At 32.9% G+C, this 25732-nt stretch overlaps 2 protein-coding genes across 9 annotated transcripts in view; one reads left to right on the top strand and one right to left on the bottom strand.

The window, feature by feature from the left end:
- The window catches only part of LOC144968014 (sperm-associated antigen 17-like), a 54231-nt gene extending 33115 nt beyond the window's left edge, over positions 1–21116 (bottom strand). For 2 of the 8 annotated variants that reach the window (XM_078905940.1, XM_078905941.1), the window contains exons 1-16: positions 20903–21100; positions 18683–18823; positions 17475–17666; positions 15496–15510; positions 9971–10133; positions 9336–9518; positions 8024–8214; positions 7233–7371; positions 6711–6907; positions 6106–6243; positions 4817–4949; positions 4036–4179; positions 3509–3721; positions 2736–2825; positions 1753–1794; positions 437–595 (exon numbers count right to left, since the gene is read on the bottom strand). In XM_078905940.1, coding sequence (XP_078762066.1) covers positions 437–595; positions 1753–1794; positions 2736–2825; positions 3509–3721; positions 4036–4179; positions 4817–4949; positions 6106–6243; positions 6711–6907; positions 7233–7371; positions 8024–8214; positions 9336–9518; positions 9971–10133; positions 15496–15510; positions 17475–17666; positions 18683–18823; positions 20903–21007 — 2245 coding nt within the window. In that variant the 5' untranslated portion in view covers positions 21008–21100. Of the gene's footprint in view, positions 1–436; positions 596–1752; positions 1795–2735; positions 2826–3508; positions 3722–4035; positions 4180–4816; positions 4950–6105; positions 6244–6710; positions 6908–7232; positions 7372–8023; positions 8215–9335; positions 9519–9970; positions 10134–15495; positions 15511–17457; positions 17667–18682; positions 18824–20902 lie in introns of all 8 variants that reach the window. The other 6 variants (XM_078905942.1, XM_078905944.1, XM_078905947.1 and 3 more) reach the window with 3 other exon arrangements.
- Positions 21117–21122: 6 nt separating this feature from the next.
- Positions 21123–25407, top strand: LOC144968013 (enoyl-[acyl-carrier-protein] reductase, mitochondrial-like). The gene has a single exon (XM_078905939.1). It carries the CDS (start codon positions 21156–21158, stop codon positions 22239–22241), a length of 1086 nt encoding a protein of 361 aa, XP_078762065.1. The 5' UTR covers positions 21123–21155; the 3' UTR covers positions 22242–25407.
- Positions 25408–25732: the final 325 nt, after the last annotated feature.

Genomic DNA, 25732 nt, shown 5'->3' with positions numbered 1-25732 from the left:
GAAAGATGGTGGTTATAATGTTTTTGCTAGTGCTGATAGTAAAGACGATGAAGGTATTGGTGGTGATTATGATAGTAATGGTCATAATGAAAAAAAACAATCCTCAAAAGAAATACAATAATAATAATAATAATAATAATACTACTACTAATAATAATAATAATAATAGTAATAATAATAATAATAATTACAACACACATATACCCTAAAACGTTAACAAACACACCCACACACACACAATCACACACACATATACATACACTGACACATTAGCACACACACAAACACACATGTAAGTATATACAAACAGAAACTTAGACGTTAACAAATACACACGTACTCGCGCGCGCGCACACACACACACACAAGCAAACAAAGGCACACACAAAGAAATACCGTTAAAACTGAAACAAGACAAATAGTGAAAATGTCTTACCCGAATTACTTCTTGATCGCTTGGGACTATTTGGCGTAGCGACTGCAGCAGAAGTCTTTCCAGAGTTGATCAAAATGCCTTTCTTTGAGTCAACACTGTCTTTACGAGACGATATTGCAGAACCACCTGCTGACTTGACGTGATCAGGAGTGCAAGCACCTGAAACATAATTTTTAAAAAAAATTGAGGTTTTTAAAAATAAATATAGCGAAATATCCACTCAACGTGATCAAACGCTTAACAAAGGGTCCCTGACCAACAGAAATGCATAACATGTAGACAGAGACAACTCTTGTTCTGTTATTGAGTCAGAAGGTGTTGCAGCATCTAGGCTAAAACTATTTTAATCAATTATCACAAAATGATAGGATCATTATAACAAAAAAAACTCAAAGAAAACCTAATGATTATCGACAGAAACTTTTTCTGACAAATTAGTGAAACTTGCTTGTTGAATCCTTCATAAAAAATCCAGTCCTTCCACACATCTTCGCAAGAGAAGGAATTTAGGCAATTCATTTTACAAAGGTAAAAAGTCAACAAACAGGCCATGTCTTAGTGAGTAAATTGGGGATTAAGGGAAATAAAATAGAGGATTGAAATTATGATTTGGAAATTATTATCTATCGATTGGTCTTATATATTCACACATAGAATGATTTAAGAAAAGATTGTGAATACAGACAAATCAATCAACTTATGACAGCAAACAACTAGTGTTCAATGGAAGATAAAAATAAAAAATACGAATCTGGAAAATGAAAATAATAAAGGCCAATACTTCTCGTGAAAAAAAAAAAGAAAAATAAGGAACTCCTAAAATCTAAACTTTCCACACAATTTTTAAGCAGTAACAACTCAACTTTGCCAATAAAAATGCCGAAAAAAGAGAAATATTATTGCTTGAGTGGATTGTAAAAAGGGTTCTTCTTTAAAAGAAAAAACACTTCAATTAAAAAAAAACAGGTGCTCACAAACTAGTGTTTTAAAACTCCAGCAACCTATCAGCAGTGCAGCATAAATCGTATTGAAATGTACAACTTAGATCTTTAAAAATATAAGGGAGAGAAAAATAAAGTACGCAAACTGATTACTGACAACTTCTCAATTTGTGTCTAACTCTTTTAAAAATCTGAAGAGTAATATTGAATCAAATCAAAGATAACTGTTAATTATGACATTAAGAATTATATAAAAACCAAATTCAAATGTGAATCTTTTTAATCAGAAGGGCAAAACATATCAAAACAAATGCAATGAAATGCTAATGCAATAAAGAAAAAACAACAACAAATGATTGACCATTGAGTCATTACCCTCTCCAAGATTCACACTGATTTCCAACATGGCGCCAGACACTGTAGTAAAGATTTTAAGAACTTATTTTGGAGATTTCAGGTTCCAAGACGTGATTTTAATATTTTTCTCTCTTTAATCACACCTCGGTAAAAATTTGTAAAAACTTCTTTCCTTATGCATAAAACAGCACTGAAGATACTACTCTGAACACCAATGATTATGATAATGAGGATACTGATGATATTAATGTTGTTGATGATGATGATGATGATGATGATGATAATAATAATAATAATAGCAATAATAGCAATAATAATAATAATGATAATAATAATAATAATAATAATAATAATAATAATAATAATAATAATAATAATAATAATGATAATAATAATAATAATAATAATAATAATATTAACAATAATGATGATGATGATAACGATGATAACATTACTAACAAAATATCATTTCATTTATAGTGCTTCATCAAAACAACTCGGTACACAAACATGAGTTTTAAAATGACACTCATACAGTCTATTCGTGAAACAAAAATGGTCAATGTATTTAAGGCTCATATGGTTCTTACACTGAATACAAATACCATAACAATTCAATCACCTCGTCATATAATAATAACAATTACTTTCTATTGTTTGTATCAATGTCGAGAAGAACATACTAAAGAAGAGAAACCCATTTGTAAAATTTAAAATGTAGGATTAAACAAATTCTTATCTAGCTCAATGTTAAGACTTTTGGAAATTTTTAGAAATATTTTGAAATATCAAAATTCTCAAAAGAAAAAAAAAACAAACAAAAAATGGCAAAAAAAACAACAACAAAATAACAACAAAAAAAAAAATAAAAATAAAACAAAACCATTCTTCCTCAAAAAAAGGATTTGAAACAATCAAATAAAAAAATAAATGCGGACAACAGCAATATCCAATACAAATAAATGTGAAAAAGAAAATATTTGCAAGCAAAAGTGAATCACCACGATGCCGCCTTTCTTCTTTATGTTTATGATGATGAGCTGTTTCCATTAACAATAAAGAGACCTCGGCTTCAAGTTTCAACTGGGATACTATTAAGAACAAATATTGAATGTTGACACAATTAAATTAATGGTTTTTAAATTCAAAGTAATTTTAATCAACAACTTTTCCATTGTTTATCCCGACATTACGTGACCACGAGAAAGTTAAAACTATATTATTCAATCAAAACATTAAAAAAATGATATTAACTCAATTCCCATCTTTCATAATCTTACATATCATTGTACTATTTTTCATCTTCTTGTTGGATAATGATTTGGGACCAAGTTGTTCACTGTCAAGCATTCTATTCTTTGTTAAAGCTGTGATATTACAGATTTTAGTAGCTTAATATTTACTTCAAAATTAATACACCGAGTTTTAGTAATCGAATTTGTAATGAAAAGGGCAGTGAACTAAAACATTTTCAAAAGTAAAGAAAAGTGTAGCCTTAAACGGTGTATCAGTCTCTTGATCACTGACTTGCCTACGTAATAATCATAAGGACTCATAGAAACAGGGCTAGCATCTCAGTATTGTAGCTTATTGTGTAATTTATGAGTTTTGTTCATTCGTAGAGATCACCAAGCCTTTAGAAATGTTCTTATGAGAATTGTCCTCAACTGTGTAGGATACAACTAAAAGACACAACCGGTGACAAATGTATTCTCCTTATTGAATTATTTCTTTTTTCCTTCATTATATTTTTGTGTTCAAATACTGAACTGACCTGATCTTTCCTCTGAAGGGGTAGACACGGCCGAAACGTCTCCTTTGATCTTCTCCACGGGAATCATTATCTTGTAATACGGGTAAGGATCGTCATATGGGATGGCTGACTGTTGTAGCCCTTCCTTCTCTCTCTCTAAAATGAATCCATTGGAATCCACTGATGCCAAATCTAAACTTTCAAAAACAAATTGTTTGAAAGCACGGTCCATTTCTATTGGGAATAAAAAATAAGACAAATGAGGGATAGTTAGAAAACACATTTTTGAACAATGATACCCCCCTCCCCAATCTCTATCTTTTTCTCTCTCTCTCTCTCTGTCTTTCTCTCCCCCCTCCTCTCTCTCTCTCTCTCTCTCTCTCTCTCTCTCTCTCTCTCTCTCTCTGTGCGCTCATTTTCTGTTCGACACCATATAATATATTAAAAATCTCGACCAATATTAAACATCAGTTCATATCAATTAAAAGAAAATCTGACCATCCTTCAAGTCAACTTTTCTTTTTATAATCCATGAATCAATACCATACCAGATTTGCTTAGTCCTTCAGTGGCACAAAAATGGATAAGTTCTTGTAAACGAGCTGCACGCTGTCGATTTTCAGCAGACGATGGTCTCTTTACTTGACACAAATGAGCAAAAGGAAGAAACTGCAGCATTGCTCTCTCAACAGCTGGTGTAAACAATAAAAAAAAATATTATGAGTATAGTGAACTATAAACAAAATAATTGAACATATTTAATTCTATTGGGATATACTTCATTCACAGATTATATATATATATATAATGTGCATTATATATTCATAGCCCTAATAAAACAAAATATACATTTTCATTCCTTCAAATGTTTCTAAATATACTACCTAATTTGTTTACCATTTTTGACTTTATCATATGAATGAAAATCGAACAAATTTGTTCGAACTGAACACTTTTGTGAAGACAAAAAAGATTTAACTAAATATTCAATGAAAACATTTCAAAATTATTCTAACTGATTTAGGAATTTCAAGAGATATATTTAACTAAATATTCAATGAAAACATTTCAAAATTATTCTAACTGATTTAGGAATTTCAAGAGATATATTTAAAAAAATAGAAATTGTAGCCCGTTCCAAAGAATTGTTGCAAGTTTATCATAAGCTCTGGACTTCTGCCAATAAATACCGCTTCCAGACATCAAACTAACTAAAATGCAATCTCTAGGTAACACATGATAATTCTAAGAAGGGATCATTAGAAAAATTGTTCCATGATATCTGAGTATTAAATACCATAAAAGCTAAATATATTATAGTAAATTTACCTGCTGGGTCAAATCCATCAATAGCTTTCAGATGTTGTGTTCTGATGCTGATGTCATCTTGTATGTTGATGAGCTCTGGTGGGCTCGGTAACTCAGGAGGTGGTTTAGGAAGGTCAAGGACTTGAGATAATGTCTGATGACGAAAACTTAATGTCAATTTTCCATGCAAAAGACGGCGCATAACTTTTTTAGCAGACTAACCCAGACATTTCTATAATTGTCAGTAATATAATGTGCATAAAACATGAAACACTCTTTAATAATATAGATATAATATCTACAACCATAGATACAACGAAGCCAGCAGGACCGAATATCAGTTCTTGTTGTCTCGGTCATTGAATACAAGAAAATAGTTCTAATACAATATAATAAAAACCAAAAAATAAAATCCAAAAAGGCTATTTTCCCCCTTGTTCAATCCTAGTTCTCATCCTTGTTCAATCCAAGCTCTCATTGGATTTGTATTTGTTGTGTCTGAGTTAAACAGAATTTTTAAGAGGGATCATATTTTTTTACTGTAAACAAAATGCCTCAAAATATTCTGAGCTTTTATATATTACATTTTCATGGATTAATCATGCTAAATGAGCTTCGCATTGCTTCATTTGTTCTCCCCTATATCTTTATGGGTAAAAGTTTTCTTTGTTTGCAGGTTTGTTAAGCGTTGATTTTGTACAAGCACCATTACATTATCCATCACTTATCATTGATTGACTTTTGTTTCAAGAAAAGATAATGCAGAGCTGACTGACTAACATCATTGTGCAATGTCTTCATGAACATGTCTATATTTTTCATATAATGGGTTAAACAATTAAAATAATTTCCATTCTTACAAGAACTAACACCTTGACAAAACTGTACACATCTGAAAATGGACATGCACATGGACACATCCACACACACACATACACACACATACACACACACACACACTAACACACTTACACACAAACGTTACACAACAAAAACAACAACAACAGCCATAATAATAATAATAATAATAATAATAATAATAATGATAATAATAATAATAATAATAATAATATAATAATAATAATAATAATAATAATAATAATCGTAATAATACAAAAAAATGTAAAAATCCAACACAAAAAAAAAAGAAACAAAAAATAAAAAACAATAAAAAAAAAATCCCCCAAAACAATCAAACAAATAAAAAAACCCCAACAACTACAACAAAATAAAAAGAACTAAAAATAATAAATAATAACTAAATAAAACAAAAACCTCCCTCCTCACCTAGCTATTAAAAATAAACATACCTGATGTTCCTTTTCTGATAAGCCGAGTTTGAAGGCCATGTTACTGAGATACGAGGCCAAATTAAAGTTCAGTCCATCAGATCGGGTTGGTGGCGGTCTCTCACTAGGGGGATCCAGTCCTTCCTCGCTAGCCACAACCTATAAAGTAGGCATAATGGATATGCTTGAAAAAAAACGCCCCAAAAATCTCCAAAATTTGGAACAAAAAAACCGACCCCCCCAAAAAACAAACAATTGCAACCCCCCTCCCCCCCATTAAAAACAAATCAAACCCTTCATTTATATTTTTTTAAATCACCAAATGGTTTCAGATAATTTATTTTCCTAATTTAGGTGAAGGCAGAACACAAGTAGTAAAACGTTTGATTTGAAATTAGGTAAAAAAATCTCTAATAAAGATTTGAAATTATACACCAAAAATCAATGTAAACAACATGTTAAACTTGCAAAAATAATCTCAAATGAAGAAATACTGGGAACGATTCTGCAAATTAATCATTTTACATTGGAGTTCAATATCTAATGACTAAAAAGCATTGCTATTTAAATTAATCCTTTCATACACAGATATATAGTTTTCCTACCATTTATCTATAAACTCGTACCTGTTCTAGCATAGAATGCATAATCAGAGGTACGCTGATACTCTCCAAAGGAACGGAATCCATCAAGTCGCGGTAGTAACGCATATCCACAGGGGGTGGGGGTGTCTTTTCCACAGTTGGTACAGCTGGGGCATCTTGGGCTGGGGCTGGAGGAGCGTCAGTCTTTCCAGGGGTTGGGGGAGGGACAGGAGAGGCATCTAAAATAAAATTAAAAACAAAATATGATGACAAATTACCCCAAACAAACCAAAGCAATATAAAACTAAATAAAGATAAATAAGAAAAAAAATAAAGATAATGCTCACGTATAATTTTTTCTAATGTCTGCTTATAGGTACTCATCGTGCATCCGTGCTGGTAATTATACACTAGCACAGCCATATGTATGTGTGTGTGTGTGTGTGTGAGAGAGAGAGAGAGAGAGAGAGAGAGAGAGAGAGAGAGAGAGAGAGAGAGAGAGAGAGAGAGAGAATATTAATATTGATTTGTTGATCATAAGTCATAGATCAAGCTATCACAAACCTGTTGCTTCTTCTTGTCCGTAGACTTGAATTGGCACCAGTTTAAGGTTTTCCAAGTATGTCTTATACAGGCGTTTGGCATCTAGCAAGTCATAGATCATCACAGCAATATCCTCAAAGAGAGATGTGCTATACTGGACCTATTGGATATAGGACATCTATTTAAGTCATTTTGTTAGTGAAAGATAATATAATATATATATATATATATATATATATATATTTTATATATATATATATATATATATATATATATATATATATAAATATATATATTATATATATATATATAATATATATATATTATATATATATATATATATATATATTATAGATGTTTGCTCAATGCATTATCAAATTTCGTCTGTGGAAAACAATTTTTTTTGTTAATTTGATGATGAATATAGGCTGTGCATGAGGAGAATCAAGGTAAACAAATGAAAACGATGAACGCGGTAAATGAATTTTGTTTATATACAACAAATCATCATATAAAGCATATTTTTATCTTTCCTAATGACGTGATTCTAAAATGAGTGGATATAGTCATCTAAGTTTCTACATGAATTGCGAGGCACAAAGTTAACATTCCTTTTGTTTCCTTTTAAAGAAGGTTGTAGTTGTAACAATTGTTCACCCATGTTTTTAAAAAAATCCCCAAAACTATTCCATTTTATAACAAATTAAACTTTCTTTCATTGAAAAGCTAAGGCTAAACTAATATGGAAAATGAAATTCAATAGAACGGCCATAGAGTAAACACCAAACTAAAACAAAATATTATGATCAAACCTTCTGTTCTCCATCGTTCATATCCACAGGGACAAGAAGAGATTTAATCTCATAGTCCAATCTGGCAATATCATGTAATCCAGACGAATCTGGAAGCCGTTGCAAAAGTGGGAGTAAATCTTTCCAAAATACGTTGAGCTCCTGTTTCAGTTCAGCCTCTTTCAATTCTTCCTCAGTTGGCTCCTCATTATCTATAAAATTGTAATAGAAAAAACCCCCAAACAAAACAATTAAATATAATGAAATCAAAGCACAGCGAAAATTGAATTTCAATAAAAAGCAGGTTCTTCTAATAAAAATCAATCCAACTGATTTTAGAAAACATAACTGAATTCCTCATTTTCTGCACTGAACTTAAATGGAAATTACGAAACATTTGTAAATGATAATCTACATACTCACTGGCAAATGAAACTAGTCACTCTTATTTTGTCTGTAAATTCTATTTATCTTTAATTTCAATCTAATGGTAGAGTATTGGGTATGCCCCCAACACAAAGATGCTTATCAACTCAACATTGTGTGCTCATAGTATGCACATGCAATAACCATTAAATTCTTATTTTTTGTAATAATTGAAAAACACAATCTATGAAATATATGTTTAAACGTAATTTTGACACACAATCTTGCAGTAAAATGTAATGAAATCATTAGTTTCTTGATATAAACCTACAATCCATTATGTCTTGTTTATCAGAAAGAGAGCTAAATCAATACAAGGAAATGCGACATATGCATTATGTTTTAGCTGTAAGAATCTTTAATGTAAGGAGAGAGAGAGAGAGAGAGAGAGAGAGAGAGAGAGAGAGAGAGAGAGAGAGAGAGAGAGAGAGAGAGAGAGAGAACAATCCAGCTTCGTGCCATCAATAGAAGCCATCTGAGCAGTAAATTAAAGAGCAAGAAGGTTTTGTCTTAAGGTCTATCCCAGTACAGGATAGATACATTAGAACCCTGCACCAGTGGGATCAGTTCACACCATCATCAAATACAAAGGAGCTGCACATCATTTGAAATAATAAACAAAAATGAATATAACAGCTTAAAAAAAAAGAACAAAATACCAAACACGGAACGTTTCGGGCTCAAAACCCTTCTTAAGCCAACAACAATATTATGCCTTTATTGTGCTTTTTTGTTATTGGCTGAAAAGAAGGGTTTTGAGCCCGAAACGTTCCGTGTTTGGTACTTTGTTCTTTTTTGAAGCTGTTATATTCATTTTTGTTTATTACTTTTTACAGTCCACAGCTTCTAGCAGCCGAATATCACATCATTTGAAATAACTTATTGCTAATGTCAAAAATAAACGTACCATTGTCTCTGATGTCTCCGTCTGTAGGCAATGTTGCTTTCTTAGAAGATTCATATTCCTGTGAAGACACACCAATGACACAGTTTACATTGACAAAAATCTCCTCCAAATACTGGAACAGTCTCGGGTCGTGGAAGCCGGTGACGATGATGTAATGATCAGCTCCATCATCAGGCTCATCATCTGAATGTAAAAAAAACCAAACAAAACAAATGTCAACAAAATACATTCACATATTTTATGATATTATCGCTTTGGTAAGAGAAGCAATTGTTGGGGGGGGGGGGGGGGGGGGGGGGGGAGGGAAAAAATTTAAAAAACTAAAACCCTTCCACAATAGAGAGGAAAAAATAAAAAAAAGACAATCAAAAAGAAAATAAAAAAAAATATAAAACGGAAAAAAAAAAACAAAACAAAATAAAAGCAATAAAATAATAAGGATGACGATGCTCATGATAATGATGATGCGATTGTGATGATAATGATGATGATAATATTACTATTATAATAATATATCTGTATTGTCCATAAACATGGCAAGTTGTCATTTAGTTATTTGTGTTATAACATTACGATATTATGATAACGATAAGATATACAAAGAGATGAAATTGAAAAATAAATTATCTACACACCAATGTATTTGCTATCACCGTCCTCGTCTCCCCTCTTCTTCAGCTTGCTTCCCTCTTTTGCCTGCTGAGGTTCCGGTGTCTTTTTACCACCCTTCTTGGGCGATTTAGCTCTGCCTTTATCTCCCTTGTCTGCATCTTTGGCCTTTTTCTTATCAGCCAGAGACTATAAGAGCAATTATAAATGGAAATATTTTATACATTTGAATGCAAAACAGCAATAAATAATGAATACAACAATTTTATTTTCAGTGAAATCGATTCTATGAAGAATGAAAAAAAAAAAAATTTCACGGCTTCGTTTTTCTTTCTTTTGTTTTTATCGAAAATCGACAACATTATTATGGAGTTTAAATTAATTCTAGTATTTGTAACCTTTTTATGTTAATTGTATCTTAGAAAAAAAAAATCATATGCCCTCAAATTCTAAAATAAAAATGAAATGAGTACACATAATATTCAGACAAGATAAAAACTTAATTTAAATAATTCTCATCTATAAAACTGAAGAAACGTTTATTATTCAAAAATGAAACTTGAAAACATGGGCATTTTCAGATATGTAGTGTGATTCATCATAATGTATTCATTGCTTTTACCAGACGTCGGCTGTGTGAATGGAGAAACTTAAAACTTCCATAGAACTGAACAGATTCAAAATTAATTTACCATTGTAGGGCACATTCCAGAAATAATTGTGCCGGTTTTTATTTTTTCTGTAGAATGGGCAGTATATGGAGAAGCATTCAAATCATTTGGTTCAACGAGGGGGGATGCATACCATAAGTATTTAACATCACTGATGTCTTTCATGCTACAATCAAGGGTTAATGAACTAGACATTGTAGACACATTCAAGAAATAATTGTGCTGGTTTTTATTTTTTTCTGTAGAATGGGCAGTATATGGAGAAGCATTCAAATCATTTGGTTCAACGAGGGGTGGGATGCATACCATAAGTGTTTAACATCACTGATGTCTTTCATGGTACAATCAAGGGTTAACGAACTAGACATTGTTAAAATTAAGAACGGCAATAAATCATTCTTTCATCAATGTGGTTTAATTACAATAAAAGGAACACAATATATTGCAATTTCACATTAAATTATTTATACATTCGATTTTCCTTTATCATGATAAAAAATGGATGCATATTTTACTTAAACCAAGTCTAAAAACAGACGTGATCGATAATATTTATTGTAGGAGCACACTATTTGAATGAACTAAAGCTGGGATGAAGAAAAGGGTTTCAATTTTTGTTGCACAATAGTTATTATACATGAGGGGATGAAGAAAACATCAAAAAGTAAAAATTAAAAACATTTTACTTTATGCTATTCTAAACATGAAGAGTCACATCGTCCTATTATAAGTATAAGGTGGAAAGGGGGAATATATTTTAAAGCATATCAGCAAAAAGAATAACTGAGACAAAGCATGTTTTGTACCAAAAGTTTTGATAAATGTTCTCTGATACCTAGTGTCTCTGTGTCATTGGTTTTTATGACAAGCATTTCACGTTTATATCAGTATGAAATAGAAATGGAAGCAATAAGATCAAGGAATATTTGAGATTATATAAATTGGTTGAAAATCATCTATACAGTTAAGCCCTGAAATGGCACATGAGTTAAATCGTCATGCAATACAACACTTGAAAATTAGGCTATTCTGATTATAAGTGGAAAGATCAAAAGTGCTTCTCTAACTCTAAATGGTGAAAGAGGGGGGGGGGGGAAGGATATAACAGGAAAAGGAATGCACATTAAAAAAAAAAAAGAGTTGTGGATATTTCAAGGTTGTTGAGATTTGAGTTCAAATCTGTTGATTTGGACTAAAATCATTGCAAGTAGACAGAGTATAACATTAACATTAACCAGTCTTAGATTTTTCCCTATCAAATAACTGTATGCATGTAGTTTATGACAAAATATACCCACGATGCGAAGGGCCGGCCAAAAGCTGAGTTTGGAAAGTGCATCGTCACCATTATCAACATCATCATCCTCACTCCCTCCTCTCCTCACATCATCGCCTACCTCATACTCTTTCAAGAATATAGTGATCTCCCTCTTATTCTCTTTAGATGCAGGTTCGAATTCAGTACCTTAATATGCTGAAAAGCTAGATTTGAAATGTTAGATCAATGAGAGCCTTTTTGAACCAGGCAGAGCAGTAGATTGATATTTATACCACTAAGAGTCTTTATTTCATTGGCATGGACAATCGACATCGGGGCACTGTTAAACGAGCCATTCATTTTTTAAAAAGAAGTAAATTTGGATTAAATCTGATTGATAAAATTCGATTCGTTTTGTGTGAATGTATAATGAATTAAAAATAATTGTCTAATAGGGGTGTCAGATTAAGAGATTCGACTGTTTTCAGAAAAAAATATTATAATAATTTGAAACAGGAAAATGGGAGGAGATTATTATAGATTAAGTGGAAATAAAAACAGTTGTGAGATATATAACCACCAAGAAAAGAAGAAAATGTAAAATATAGACAGGAGGAAAGAGAGAAATTAAGAAAATTAAACGGAAAAAAAAAGAAATAGAGAAGGAAAAGACAACAAAGATTTTAAAGAGCTATCTCTGTGATTGTTTTCCAATAATTGCAATCACTATTATTATGGAGGTTTGTGTTTAATTCTATGGCAATTTTTCTCTCTAAAAATTCAGTCCACATTGAAATTTACTGAACTTTATTCTGTGCTTCTTCTATCATAAGTTTAGGATATTGTGAGGATTTTGGAACAAAAGAATTTGTTACATTTCTATGTCACACAATGAAATTTGAAAAAATATTACCTTTCCCGCCGCCCCCCCCCCCGCCCTTTATTCCCGACAAAAATAATAAACAATTAAAAAATATGAATAAAAATATCCTAAAAATCATCCAAAAAATTAATTTGAGAGATCTATATAATCTTCAAGGCAAAGACTGGATGGAGCTCTCCACAGTAAAGAAGCAGAAATTTATTGGCACTATAAATTTTTTAGATTTTTACGTTGAGAGGACACACTTCAAAATATACTTTTGCAGACCCTAGATTTGAATAACAAAGTCATAATATTATGTCAAATTAGCCATCAATCTTTTAACTTTTTTTTTGGAGTTGTTGGAGTGATCTTTAGGAGCATATAATTTTTACCGTTTACAAAATGTGGGTTTCTCAAAAAAAACAATATTGATGTAACGATGAAACGTAGTTTACGGATTTGGATTACATAAAATGTTGGTAGGAAGACAAAATACAAAGCATAGAAATTGATCAACTCTAAATGTACAATATGTATTCCAAAATCATTTATGAGATAGTAAAGAGAAATTGATTACAGTTGCGATATAATAAGCCTTTCATTTGTTACATACATCTATTGTTGATCTGCTTTGCTATAGAAAATAATTTATATACACAATGCTACCATATAAGCTGAAGTTTTTGAAATATCAATTCTGCTGTTTCATTTCTAACCAAGACAGTCTCAATAGTTCAGTTGGTAGAGCACTCGCTTTACACGCAAAGGGGCTGAAATTGATCCCCTGTGAAGTTAAGATTTTTTTCTGACACCAGCAGTGATTGGGTAGCTGGGTTGGTTAGATTTGGTGGAAAGTGCTTTGTGATAGACTAGTGTCCTATCCAAAGGATAGCAAGCAATTGCTGTTTCACGCTATAAAAACCAGGATAAACTCTGGCTCCATGGGACAATGTAGCAATGACTATCCCGCACAAATCTTTGGGCCTCTTTTTCGCTCACGAAGTGCCCAAATTCGCGTCAAAATATGGGACGAAGCCGTTTCGTATATGCTATTTAAAAAAATTAATTACGACGCTGTTTATCGATGAATATGACTGAAAGTTGGCACACAGTTAGAAAAAAGGTCATTTTAGATTATGTCAAGCGGCAAAACTCGTGCGATTACCAGAAGACCGTTAAAAATAGATTTTTACTCTTTGGAGTAAAATATTTCTAAAACTTCCGGGCGTGGAGGTTTTGTCGCTGACAAGGTAATACATGAACATTTCTTCTTTTTGGTTGTAAAATTTCATATGAATATGACGAGTACTTTTCCCGTATTTTACAAAACACCATCCTAATTTGCTTTCAATCTTTTAATCCACTTATTACGCAAGATACAACCAAAGGTCGAAAAAAATGCAGAAAAAGCGTCCCATATTTTTGCGTTTTTTTCCTCTTTGCGGGTCATCCAAATGAATGACACATTTGAAACTGCATAACTTGTTTATTTATGAATGGATTTTCAAAATTCAAAAACCGTTTTACTCAGTGGAGATAGGGCTTTGGTTTTAGACAAAAAGTTTCCTCAAAAAGAGAAAAAAACATTTTTCATAGTCATTGCTAGACAATGGCTCTAAAGGACTACTAAAAAAAGAAAAAAAAAAGAAATAAAACGAGCTTTTATTTAGTGCAATATCGACTAAACATGCTCTTTACAAAGCGCTTTACAAAGGGTCTCTGACCAACAGCAAACATGTAACATGTAGAACGAGACAGGACGTCTGTCAGGCGATATTACAATTTATTTTTGACAGAGACAATGCTGTTGATGGCCAAGTACTCATTTTACATGGTTAGAGAATGTGAGTGAAGAGCCTTTTCCAAGGACTCAACTATGCACAGAACGAGGCTCGAAGCCAGGACCTTCCAATCCAAAAGCAAGTGTCAACCCACAAGACCACATAGCCGCACTACTCTGCTAACCGACAAGAGAAGAATAATCCTATCAGTATTTGTCAAGGTAGCTTTGTTAGTGTCGTTATTTTCAGGAAGGAGCCCAAACCATTCAACGCATCAAAATACCACAGTCATGATAACGAGAACAAATGACTAAATGAGACCAGCTGTCTCAATCTGATATGTGACCCATCGATGCGTGAAACGGAAAATAGCAATTGCCTGCTCCCTTTGGGTAGGATGCTAGTCTATTGCAAAAGCACTTTTCATCAGATCTAACTGACCCAGTTACCAAATCATTGCTGGGTGGACAAGGGGTACCAAACCTACAGCAACCTTTAACGTGTAGGACAAGATATGACTCTTGCAAGGTGCGATTACAGTTTAAAAAAAAAAAATTCGGCAGAGAAAATGCTGTTATCACCTAAGTATAATTAATGAAAGAATGTGATTAAAGAAGCATTTCAAAAGATTCAATTTTAAGCCACTCACAGTGGGACTCAAACCTAAACTATAGACTTGCAGATCTGAAGAAGAGTTTATTATCACAAGACAACAAAGCTGCATAAGAACTGATAGCTATTATTATTATTATTATTATTATTATTATTATTATTATTATTATTATTATTATTATTATTATTATTATTATTATTATTATTATTATAATAAACAACAATAATTATCACTACCATTACTATCACTATCATTATTACTATCACGATGTTAAAAAATATACAGTCCACTGGTGTTAGATACATATGGTGGAGAATTAAGGAATACATTCTTATTTGGGTTAGACTTCAAAGGAAACCTTACCTTTGCTTTCAATGCCTTTGAAATGTGAAATCAAAATGAATTTATAATAAAATGAAAATATTTATATAGCAAAAAAAAAACCAACAAAAAAAACAAAAAAAAAAAAAAACAAAAAACCCCAACAAAATCCCTTCCCCTCAAAAAACGCCCAAAAAGCCCCAAAAATCCAAACAAACAAAAAAACCAACAAAACAAATAAACAAAACAAAACAAACCAACCTCCCCCCCCCCACCAAAAAAAAACCCGACAAAAAACAACCAAAAAAAAAACAAACCCCATAAAACAAAAAACAAACCCAGAAAAAAACAAAAACAACACAAACGAAAAAAAAAAAGAAAAAAAGAAACATTAACAAAACAAATTAAAACAAAAAGAACTTAAACTACTACACAGATAATTATATCACAGAGTACAGTAAAACACATTTAGAACAATAATTATAGGAGATGTGCTGTAAGTTATTATTTTAATGCTTGAGAAGTTCTACCAGATGTAATTAAAACTTTCTTATGATAATCAAGTGTATGCTACATGGGACAGTGGCAGTAAAAAAAATGTTCCGTGTGACAGAATTAAATAACCAGTGTTGAACGTAGTCATGTGTTGTTTGACCATTGAAAGAATACAGAGTATTAATTTTTTTCTCATTGATGGTGGGTGGGTTAATAAATATCAATGACCTTTAATCTTCATATTTTTTATCTATGGGCCAAATAATGGTTGCTGTCCTGCATAGTTGTTTGATTATCATGATCTCTATTGTAGTTTGTAGTATAAATTAAGATGCTGATGCCATTCTCAGCAGCGTGCGTTCATCATGGCAAAATTTCTCTCTTTGCTTTTTTCACCTTGATATGTCCCACACAAATTACTCTTAATTAGTGTTTTATAAAAAACATTGATGCCTGCTTTTCTGATGCACTCTTCTGAATAAGGAGATTCCACTGAAATGAGTACTTATCTACTTTCTGGCCAAACTAAGAAAAAATCACATCGCAGCTCATGGTAAGCTTATGTCGCTCTAAGAGTAATAAATCCTACTTTATCCCACTAAAGTTTTGATACGAAACAAAAATAAAGTCAATTTTTATATCTTACTATTATCATTATTCATATATTTTTTTCAAATTGTTCATCCAGTATGTAGACTATTATATGGACAAAAAAATTAAATAAAAAAATTATGACTTTATTTAATGAAAGATTCTGATATGCATCAATTGAGAAGTCGATTATGATGGCGTAATTGTATAAAATGTTCTTTTTTAAATTGAAACCAGCATACCAGGTAATAACAAGACACAAAATTCATTAAGATAAAACCTAAGTAAAAAGGTACAAATAAGATGAAGACATAAACTTTTATATTAAAAAAAAAAAATAGACATTTGCAAAAATTCACAAATGTTAAAAATTTTACATTGCAGGAGATGAGAGAAACAAAATGCAACCCCCTCCCCCAAAAGGAAAAAAAAATGAAAGAAAGACAGACCAACTACAGAACACAAGATCCAACTAAATAAGATAAAAATAACTAACGATGTAGCTCTGATTGTCTACGTTAAACTGTAACTCACTTCATCAGTATGCTGTATGTATTTAACAGGAAAAAATATGGAATCATGAAATTGGCTATGTAATATAAAGTAAGTGAACACTTGTACTACCATTACAGTACCTAACAGAAAACATGGATTCTTTTCAACATATATATAGAAATGTATCATTAGCAAATAACTAAAATTCAAACTTTTTATGACACGGCAACCATGCATTAACATAAATACCGCAGTTTGCAGTAGTTATAAGCACCACATCCAAACATGAGAAAACATTAAAGTGTTATATAGTTCATAATAAACAAAATATTACAAGCCATTCAAATGGCTAAAAAAAATTGTCATTCTGTTAAGAGGAAATTTCTTTATCAATCAGAGACGACTTTAACAACCAAAATAAACTCTTTCATTTACTTTACCTTTGCCTCAACATCACGTCTCTTGATATCAGCACACTTTATTGCCATCAATTTCCACTTGATTAGTTTAGCCAACAGAGGGACTGGAATTGGCTCATTTGTATCCAAATAAGGCTTACATGCCTCACATATTTCTGAGTTGGCGGGAATCTCTTTAGACTTCTTTGCCTTAGGGTTACCAAGATCCTTCACCTGTTGAAAAATGAAATTTATCACTTATTAATTCACATACAGAATGACACTTTTATTCTCTATTTCAAAAGTACAGTCCAAGCATTGTCCAAGGTACATTCCAAGGTAAGGGGTCGCTGCTTAATTGGGGCAGCCGTTTTATTCTGACAATTCCTTTGGAACAGAATTTTTTCCCTATAAAAAGTCATACCATTTCCAATTCCCAGCCGCTTAATTGGGACAAAATTTGACAATGACCATCCCAATAAAAGAGCTTTTTTGTTGTTTTCATTTATTTAAAACTATGGTTCATAAAATGCAAATTAGTCTAACAGAACGGTCAACCGGGTATGTGGTCTTCCTTTCATCACAGAGGTGTGAACAATAAAGTTTACCTTTATCCTCTATAAGTGTCTATCGTAACAGCCAATCAGGTGTGTCGTCATCATAGACATCATAGAGATGTGAACAATAGAATTTACCTGTATCCCTTGTCAGTGTCATCGAATGCCATCGTCACATTTATGGTCATGGGTCAATGGCCACGATGCACGTAAACTGACCAATGGTGCGATGGGTAATGAGTGATGGCTTTGATTGTTCGAGGCTGTAACCACCAAATGGTTTGTTTTTTCAATGAGATGAATGGGTAAACAATGCACTCTTAATCCGTTGCTTACTTATGCAACCATTAATTGTTTTGTGCAGATAGATAGATGTGCCTCTCATTGTTGGAGGTAGATAAATGCAGAGTGGACTCTGGTAAATCTGAAAAAAATTGCTCAATTTCATGGTCGTCACTTAAAATTGGGACAATTTGTCGGGAACCAAGGTGTCCCAATAGACTGGCTTGGACTGTATATCAAATATATTTGTTTAAAAACAACACAAAACAAGACAAGAATTATGAAGCTCGTCCATGGCATTGAAACTGAAATGTATAGCAAATTGTCAGAGTTAAAAGGTTGACATTACAACAAAAATAAAAGAATGCCAGGTTGGTTTAAAATTCAATATGCTTGTTGCAGATAACTTACATCATTAAATAATTGATCCTTGGTGACCACAGAGAAAAGCTTCCTGAGGCCTGTCTGTACTATTGCATTCAAAGCCTCAATGTGCTTGGAATCTTCAGACTGTCTGCCAACTACCCATGACACACACGGATTCCAATTTTCCTGCAAGTAAAAAAAAATAATAACAAAGTAAATTATTTGATTCATATTCATGGAACTTGAACTTGGTGATAAGATATTTATAATTTTACCCATCTAAACATACAATAATTGGCCATTTGAATAAATAACAAGTTTGTTGTGGATGGATTCAATAAGGTCCCATTAGTATTAGTATTACCCCTACCTCTCCTATAACCCCCTATCTCGAAATCCATCAAAAAATGAGGTTAATTCGGCACTGGTAAGCAGCTATTAATTGTTGGTTTATTGCATTTAAATGAAGTTCCCTACTGAGTGTTCTATAATAAGAAGACAAAGCAAGAACGTTGTAATTACAGAGTCAGGTATTAACCCCATTACATACAGAACCGGTACCTAATCACTATCATTCCTCACTTATCTCTCGTGCATTTCCTTTAATCAATTTTCTCAACCTCTATTCATTTGATAAATTTTACGTAACAGCAACAGTTCTCATCCAATACAAACAAAATGAAAACAATTTTATCAGTATCTATTCAACGGTATTTCTATAATGTTTTGTGCTTGTCTCTTCTAAAAATTCAGATATCGAATCAAATCCAATCCAACCCATTTCTGTCTACAAGGCAATGAGTGATTAAGCATGTATATTTCCAAAGGCTTAATAATTCAGGACTACTGTGTATGATTTAAGGGGTGGTTTGGGTCTTTTCCAAAAAAAATTTAATTACCAATATGGGGCGGTTTTAATCATTCTGTATCGTCATTATAGGTTAAAAAACAACATTTATGTTGAAAAATTTTAATTATCTGTGTCGATACCCATTTTGCGACCTAATTTGGGGGTCTGACATCAAAAAATATAACAATCTTGTGGCAAACGTTCCACAAAAACTAATGAAGGAATGACCCCCATATTCTTACCTCTTGTCAACATTGTACTATAGTGTGTCACCATAGAGAGATTTTACGGCTTTAGCTTATGGAATTTTTATTAGAACATTACGAAGTTGAGAATCAAAATATTATCACAAAATTGATGTTAAAAATTCAGAATTGGGATTATAATTCAAAATTCACATATCTTATCAAAAAAATCTCTCTATGGTGACACAATACATTATCTCTGTGATAACTGTGGAAATTTTCAGACAATTTCATTGAATAGATTCAGAGAAACGTTTGACACAGTATCCCATACCCTTAGAAATATGACATTTTGAGAAAATAGCAAAATAGCTTCCCGTTTTTCACACTTTTCTTACTATCTGTACCATTTTCGACTGTATTTTTCATGCCTTTATAGTCTACTTTAAGAATTTGGACTTCAATTATATTATTTCTAGGGTAATAAAATATCAATTTCCACCAAAATCTCAAAATCAATTTTTCGAAGGATTTTCATAATAATTAGACCCAAACCGCCCCTTAAGTTGATAAAGAAATGAATTACACATCCGAATTAAACACATTGAATACACGTATGTGTTAGTCCGTGAGACTTTTACTCTGTATAGAACATATTGCATTCTAAAATGATAATTTAGCACCTACAAGGTGCGATGTAACAGATACACGTGTTGTGATAAGCGGTTTAGGCTCTCAATTAATTTTGTTTTTGGCCTAGTGTTCAAGTTCGGTGAGACCTTTGATTTCAACGTCTATGAAAAGGAAGCCCTCTGGATAGACTGAGTCTCCTTTGGTGAAAACCATGGTACCTAACATGTATACATTTTCCTTTCTCTGTTTTTAACAGATATTTTGGTAAGGGGATAAAGATGATACTCTTCAAAGCCTGCATCAGTCAAGTTAACAAAAATATATTATATCTAAGTGATAATACATTTGTAAAGAAGCATTGACATGTCACCCACTTTTTCTCTTCTGAGCATACATATTAGTATTAGAAGACAAAGAATGACCTCCTTTCAGGGTGAACTGGTTGAGAAAATGGCTAGCATGGAAATTAGAAAACAATTCTGTTAAATATCAAAATAAATCTAAGATTCTATTTTGTTAGTATAAATAAAAATAAAATCTTAAATCACGAAGACTGAAGACTGAAGACTGAAGACTGCAACATTCACTTTCATTTACCTCTTCAAACAAGCAAGAAGATAAAACTTGATCCCACTTTCCGCCTCCAGCAGGACCACCTTTTACCATCTCCCCACTTTTACCCCGCTTTCCAGCTTTCGACATTTTGATCTAAATAAAATATAAACACATAGAAAAAGCGGTATTATACTATGAGCTTACGCTCGGGTTGCCGCCATCTTGTTGTACGCTGTTGCTAAGAGCAAATCAAATCGTTACTTCCTGAAGTTTGATTTCCGTCACAACAAACAACATGGCGGCCTCCATAACCAAGTTTCGTTTTGTCCTTCAACAAAGGTTTAACGCTTTCCAAAGTTTCAGGAAGCTTAGCAATTATCAACTTTGCTTCAGTGAATTCGGTGATCCAAATAAAGTATTGAGCGAGAGAATCACTGAGGTCTCAACACCTTTGAGTGACAATGACGTTTTAATGAAGATGCTCATGTCACCCATCAATCCATCAGATGTCAATACTATTGAAGGTACTTACTTTATAAAGCCCAAATTGCCTGCTATCCCTGGGAATGAAGGAGTTGGCAGAATAATGGAGGTTGGATCAAACGTCAGAGGCTTAAATGTAGGAGACCTCGTCATACCTTCAAATACTGCTTCGGGTACTTGGCAGACTTACCGAATTACAGATCAAGAAAACGTCATAAAACTTCCCAACGATATTCCAATATTATCAGCCGCTACGATATATGTGAATCCAACATCTGCTTATCGTATGCTTAAAGATTTTGTTAAATTAGTCCCTGGAGACGTTATAATTCAAAATGGAGCAAATAGTGGTGTTGGAGTAAGTGTTATTCAACTTGCAAAAGAATGGAACATAACAACAATTAACATTGTTAGAGATAGACCGGATATTAATGAATTGGAACATTATTTGAAATCTCTTGGTGCAGACTGTGTCATTACAGAGGAGTTTGTTAGATCACACAAAATGAAAGACTTTATTAAGTTATTTGCTTCAAAACCAAAACTCGCTTTGAATTGTGTAGGAGGAACATCTGCATCAGAATTAATTCGACTTATAGATCAAGGAGGGTCAATTGTAACTTATGGAGGAATGTCAAAACGCCCTGTAACTGTTCCAACAGGGGCACTTATATTTAAGGAGGTGAAACTGTTTGGTTATTGGAACACAAAATGGCACTCTGATGAGAAAAACAGTATCTCTCGTTTGGAAATGCTTGCTGATTTATGTGATCTTATGAAAAGAAATAAGTTTAAACCACCTCCTTGTGAACTTTACAGTCTTGATTGTTACAAGGAAGCCATGCAGAAAGCAACTGAAGGATTCAAAGGGAATAAGATAGTGTTTAGCATGGAATAATTGATGTAATCGCTTTATTAAATAAATTAAGAAGCGTCAATATGTTTCATCTCTAGTGCGGCTGACTTGTAATGACATAGGCTGTAATGACATCTTGCTCATAACAATGATGTGTCATAGTCCTGTTTTTTCTTCCAATTTATTATTATCCATGATAAGCATTGATATGGTTGTCAATCATCTAATTATTTTATTCACAATCTCGATCTAGACAAATTAATAAAATTGGTGGTGGCTACTCCACACAAGAGAACAGCTGCGCTTTTATATGGCCACCAAAATGCATGACTGACTACCTTTTATTACCTGCTTTGTTTTGCATTTAATCTTTACTTTTTCTTTATTTTATGTAATTTATTTGACATAGCAACATTTAGTTATAAGGGCATAAAATTGCCAGGCCCGACAATGCCATCATAAATGGGTTGCATTCAGGGCATTCACAGTGTGTGGTAGCCTTGGTTGCATTGTATTATATCAACAAAATTATAATTTTATTTTTGCAAATTCAAAGCTAAAAGAGAGTTTACTTTTTCAATCTGCTTCTCATGTATGTTACTCGCCCTTCAGAGCCACTAAGGAACAATAGCAATTGCTCGATGCATTTTGGATTGGGCCCAGATCTAACAGACTCAGCTACTCAGTCACTGCTGGGTGGATAGGGGGTCAGATAAAATCTTGACCCAGAATCAATCTCGGTCCCTTTTTGTATTAAGTGAATGCTTTATTAACCGGGCTATCCCCCCCCCCCTCCCTCATCTCTTATATATAATAATCTCTTAATGATAGTTTTTGACATCGCTTTGTATAAATGTGAAAAATGTTGGCAATGTAAATGTGATTTGATTATTCCTCGACAGCCATAAGATAGTAAGGTCTCTTTTAATCTCGTGTGCGTGTGTGGTCCCCTGGAAAAGAGATAAAGGTTTTTCATTCATGACTTCAGCAACTGTAATTTACTATCATTATCATACAACTCCTCTCGTGGCAGAGTAAAATTATTACATCTTTCATTTGAAATAGTGACATGCAAAAGTAATCATGGCTTTACTGAGTTTATGACATTACATTGGTATTGAAACCTCTTTTTTGAAAAATGAAAAATCTTTATGATAAACAGCAAATACAGGTACCTAGGTACAGAAGTAATTCTTTGAGAATTTTTTGTTGTTGGCATTTTGAGGATTAATGTTTCTTGACTATATAAAACAAATAGGAATATTTGATGTTTTTAACTCTACAACTACAATGTGTTGGTCTTTTTTTTTGGTTTTGTTTCGATTTATCATCATCCATCGTTGCTTGTGCTCTTGAGCACGTTGCCGGTCAGTTGTCTTCACGAATCACGATCCTCTGCGGTGCGCATGAAATCTGTGTTGCTTTCTAAGTCACATTTGGCCATTCTTAGGTTATTTAAATAAGTCATTCTTTGTCTTCCTCTAGCCCTCTTTCCTTCGATCATCCCAGATGTTACTAACTTTTCTATTCCGTCTCTTCTCCACACATGTCCCAGAAAGCGTAACTGCCTCTTTCTGATGTTATCGATCAGTATTCTTCCCTTTCTCACCTTCTCCAACACTTCCTCGTTCGTACACCTGTCTGTCCATGATAGCCTCAACATTCTTCTATACACCCACATCTCCAATGCCTCTAACCTCCTCGTACATTCTTTGTCAAGCGTCCACGTTTCACAACCGTATAAAAGGGTACTTACATATGTTTCTACTACTTTCATTCTGGTCTTCAAGTTTAGATTGTTGTTTGACACAACTGGTCGCATTTTATGGAACACGTTTTTTGCTATTGCTATTCTTTGTTTTATATCCTCTATGTCACGTGCGTCATGGGTGATGATAGTGCCTAAATATTTAAATTTCTTTACTTGTTTGATGGTCTCTCCATTGCTTGACAAGTGGAAAGTCGCGTTGTTGTCATTCTTTGAGACCACCATGCATTCGGTTTTCTGAATATTTAGTTTCAGGCCCATCTCTTCACTTTTGCACACCACTATATCTAAAATTTTCTGTATGTGTTCTGGAGAGTAGGCCATCAGAGTACCATCGTCTGCGTATCTTATGCTATTCATATTCTGCCCTCCAACGACGACGCCTTTCATCTCTTCAATTTCTTTGAACATTATTTCAATATATATTTTAAAAAGGTCCGGTGATAAGACGCAACCTTGTCTTACTCCCTTCTCGATGTTAAAGAAGTCTGATGTTTCATTATCCAGTTTGACACACGCTGTTTGATTCCAATATAAGTTTTTCACAAGTTGAAGGTCTTTACTGTCTATAATACCGATCTTTTCTAAGATTTTGAATAGCGTATCATGCTGTACTGAATCAAAAGCTTTGGAATAATCAATGAAGCATAGATAAAGTGATTTTTGTTTTTCGATTGACCATTGCATTAATGTTTTCAATGTAAAGATTGCTTTTACCGTACCCTTTTCTTTAACAAAACCAAACTGCTCGTCACTTATCTCTGGAGAGATCTTGCTCCTCATTCTTTTCATAAGTATTCTTAACATAATCTTTGTGGCCTGGCTCATTATGCTGATTGTTCTGTGTTGGTCACAGTCAATAGTACCTTGTTTTTTGGGTATCGTAATGAATACCGATTGTCTTAAGACATTAGGCAATTCACCCTTTTCATATGACATTAAAGGCTTATGTCAGAATGTCTATTCCTAGATCGTCGAGGGCGTCAATCCATTCTATTGAGAAGCTATCTTGGCCAACCTCTTTCCCCTTTTTCATCTCTTTGCAAGCAGCTTCTACTTCTCGCATAATCTTGGGACCCGTGTTCACAGTAGAGATTTCTTTATTCAAGCTCGTCCCTATGACTATTGTTTTTCATTATGCTTTCCTGTTGTATTGATGATAGAATGTTGGAAGTGGTAAAAGGAAATATGTTGAGATATCATATGCTATGCGTTTCATTATTGCCATTGATTATTATTATTATATTACAATGTTTTATTGTACGATTATCAGTATCATCATCATTAATTCTTTTGCTTTATTATATCAAGTAAGAATTAATCCAATTATCTATTTTATTCATTCATTATTATATTCATTATAATTAGAATAATGTGTTCAGAAAGATGTTACTAATATTGACCAGAGGCCTGTAATAAACTTTTGAACTTAAACTTGAAGTTGGCAATGAAAGTTGACTTTTTATCTGTGTTTGACTTGCGTATGAAGAGCAATTTTCCAAGATAAATGGGTGCAAGCATTAGTGTGGCTCAGCTGTGTGGTCTTTGCTTCATTCCCGGAAGATACTTGCTCTGTTATGTACGGTTATAAGTTGTTTTTTGATGAGCTTTATTTACCATTTATTATAATGTTATATAATGGCAAAAATGATTGGGATGTCAAAAATCAAAAAGATGCTGAGATAGTTTTGCTTTGTTGTTTACTTTTCAGGGTTTTACGCTGCTGGCAACACTTTAAGGTCACTTCAGCTCCAATAGAAGAGAA

The sequence above is a fragment of the Berghia stephanieae genome, chromosome 3, assembly GCF_034508935.2.
Source record: "Berghia stephanieae isolate SIO BIC M18660-M18661 chromosome 3, UCSD_Bste_1.3, whole genome shotgun sequence".
Classification (NCBI taxonomy): Eukaryota; Metazoa; Mollusca; class Gastropoda; order Nudibranchia; family Aeolidiidae; genus Berghia; species Berghia stephanieae.
The sequence above is the reverse complement of the archived record's forward strand: the minus strand, read 5'-3'. Positions and strand labels throughout refer to the sequence as shown.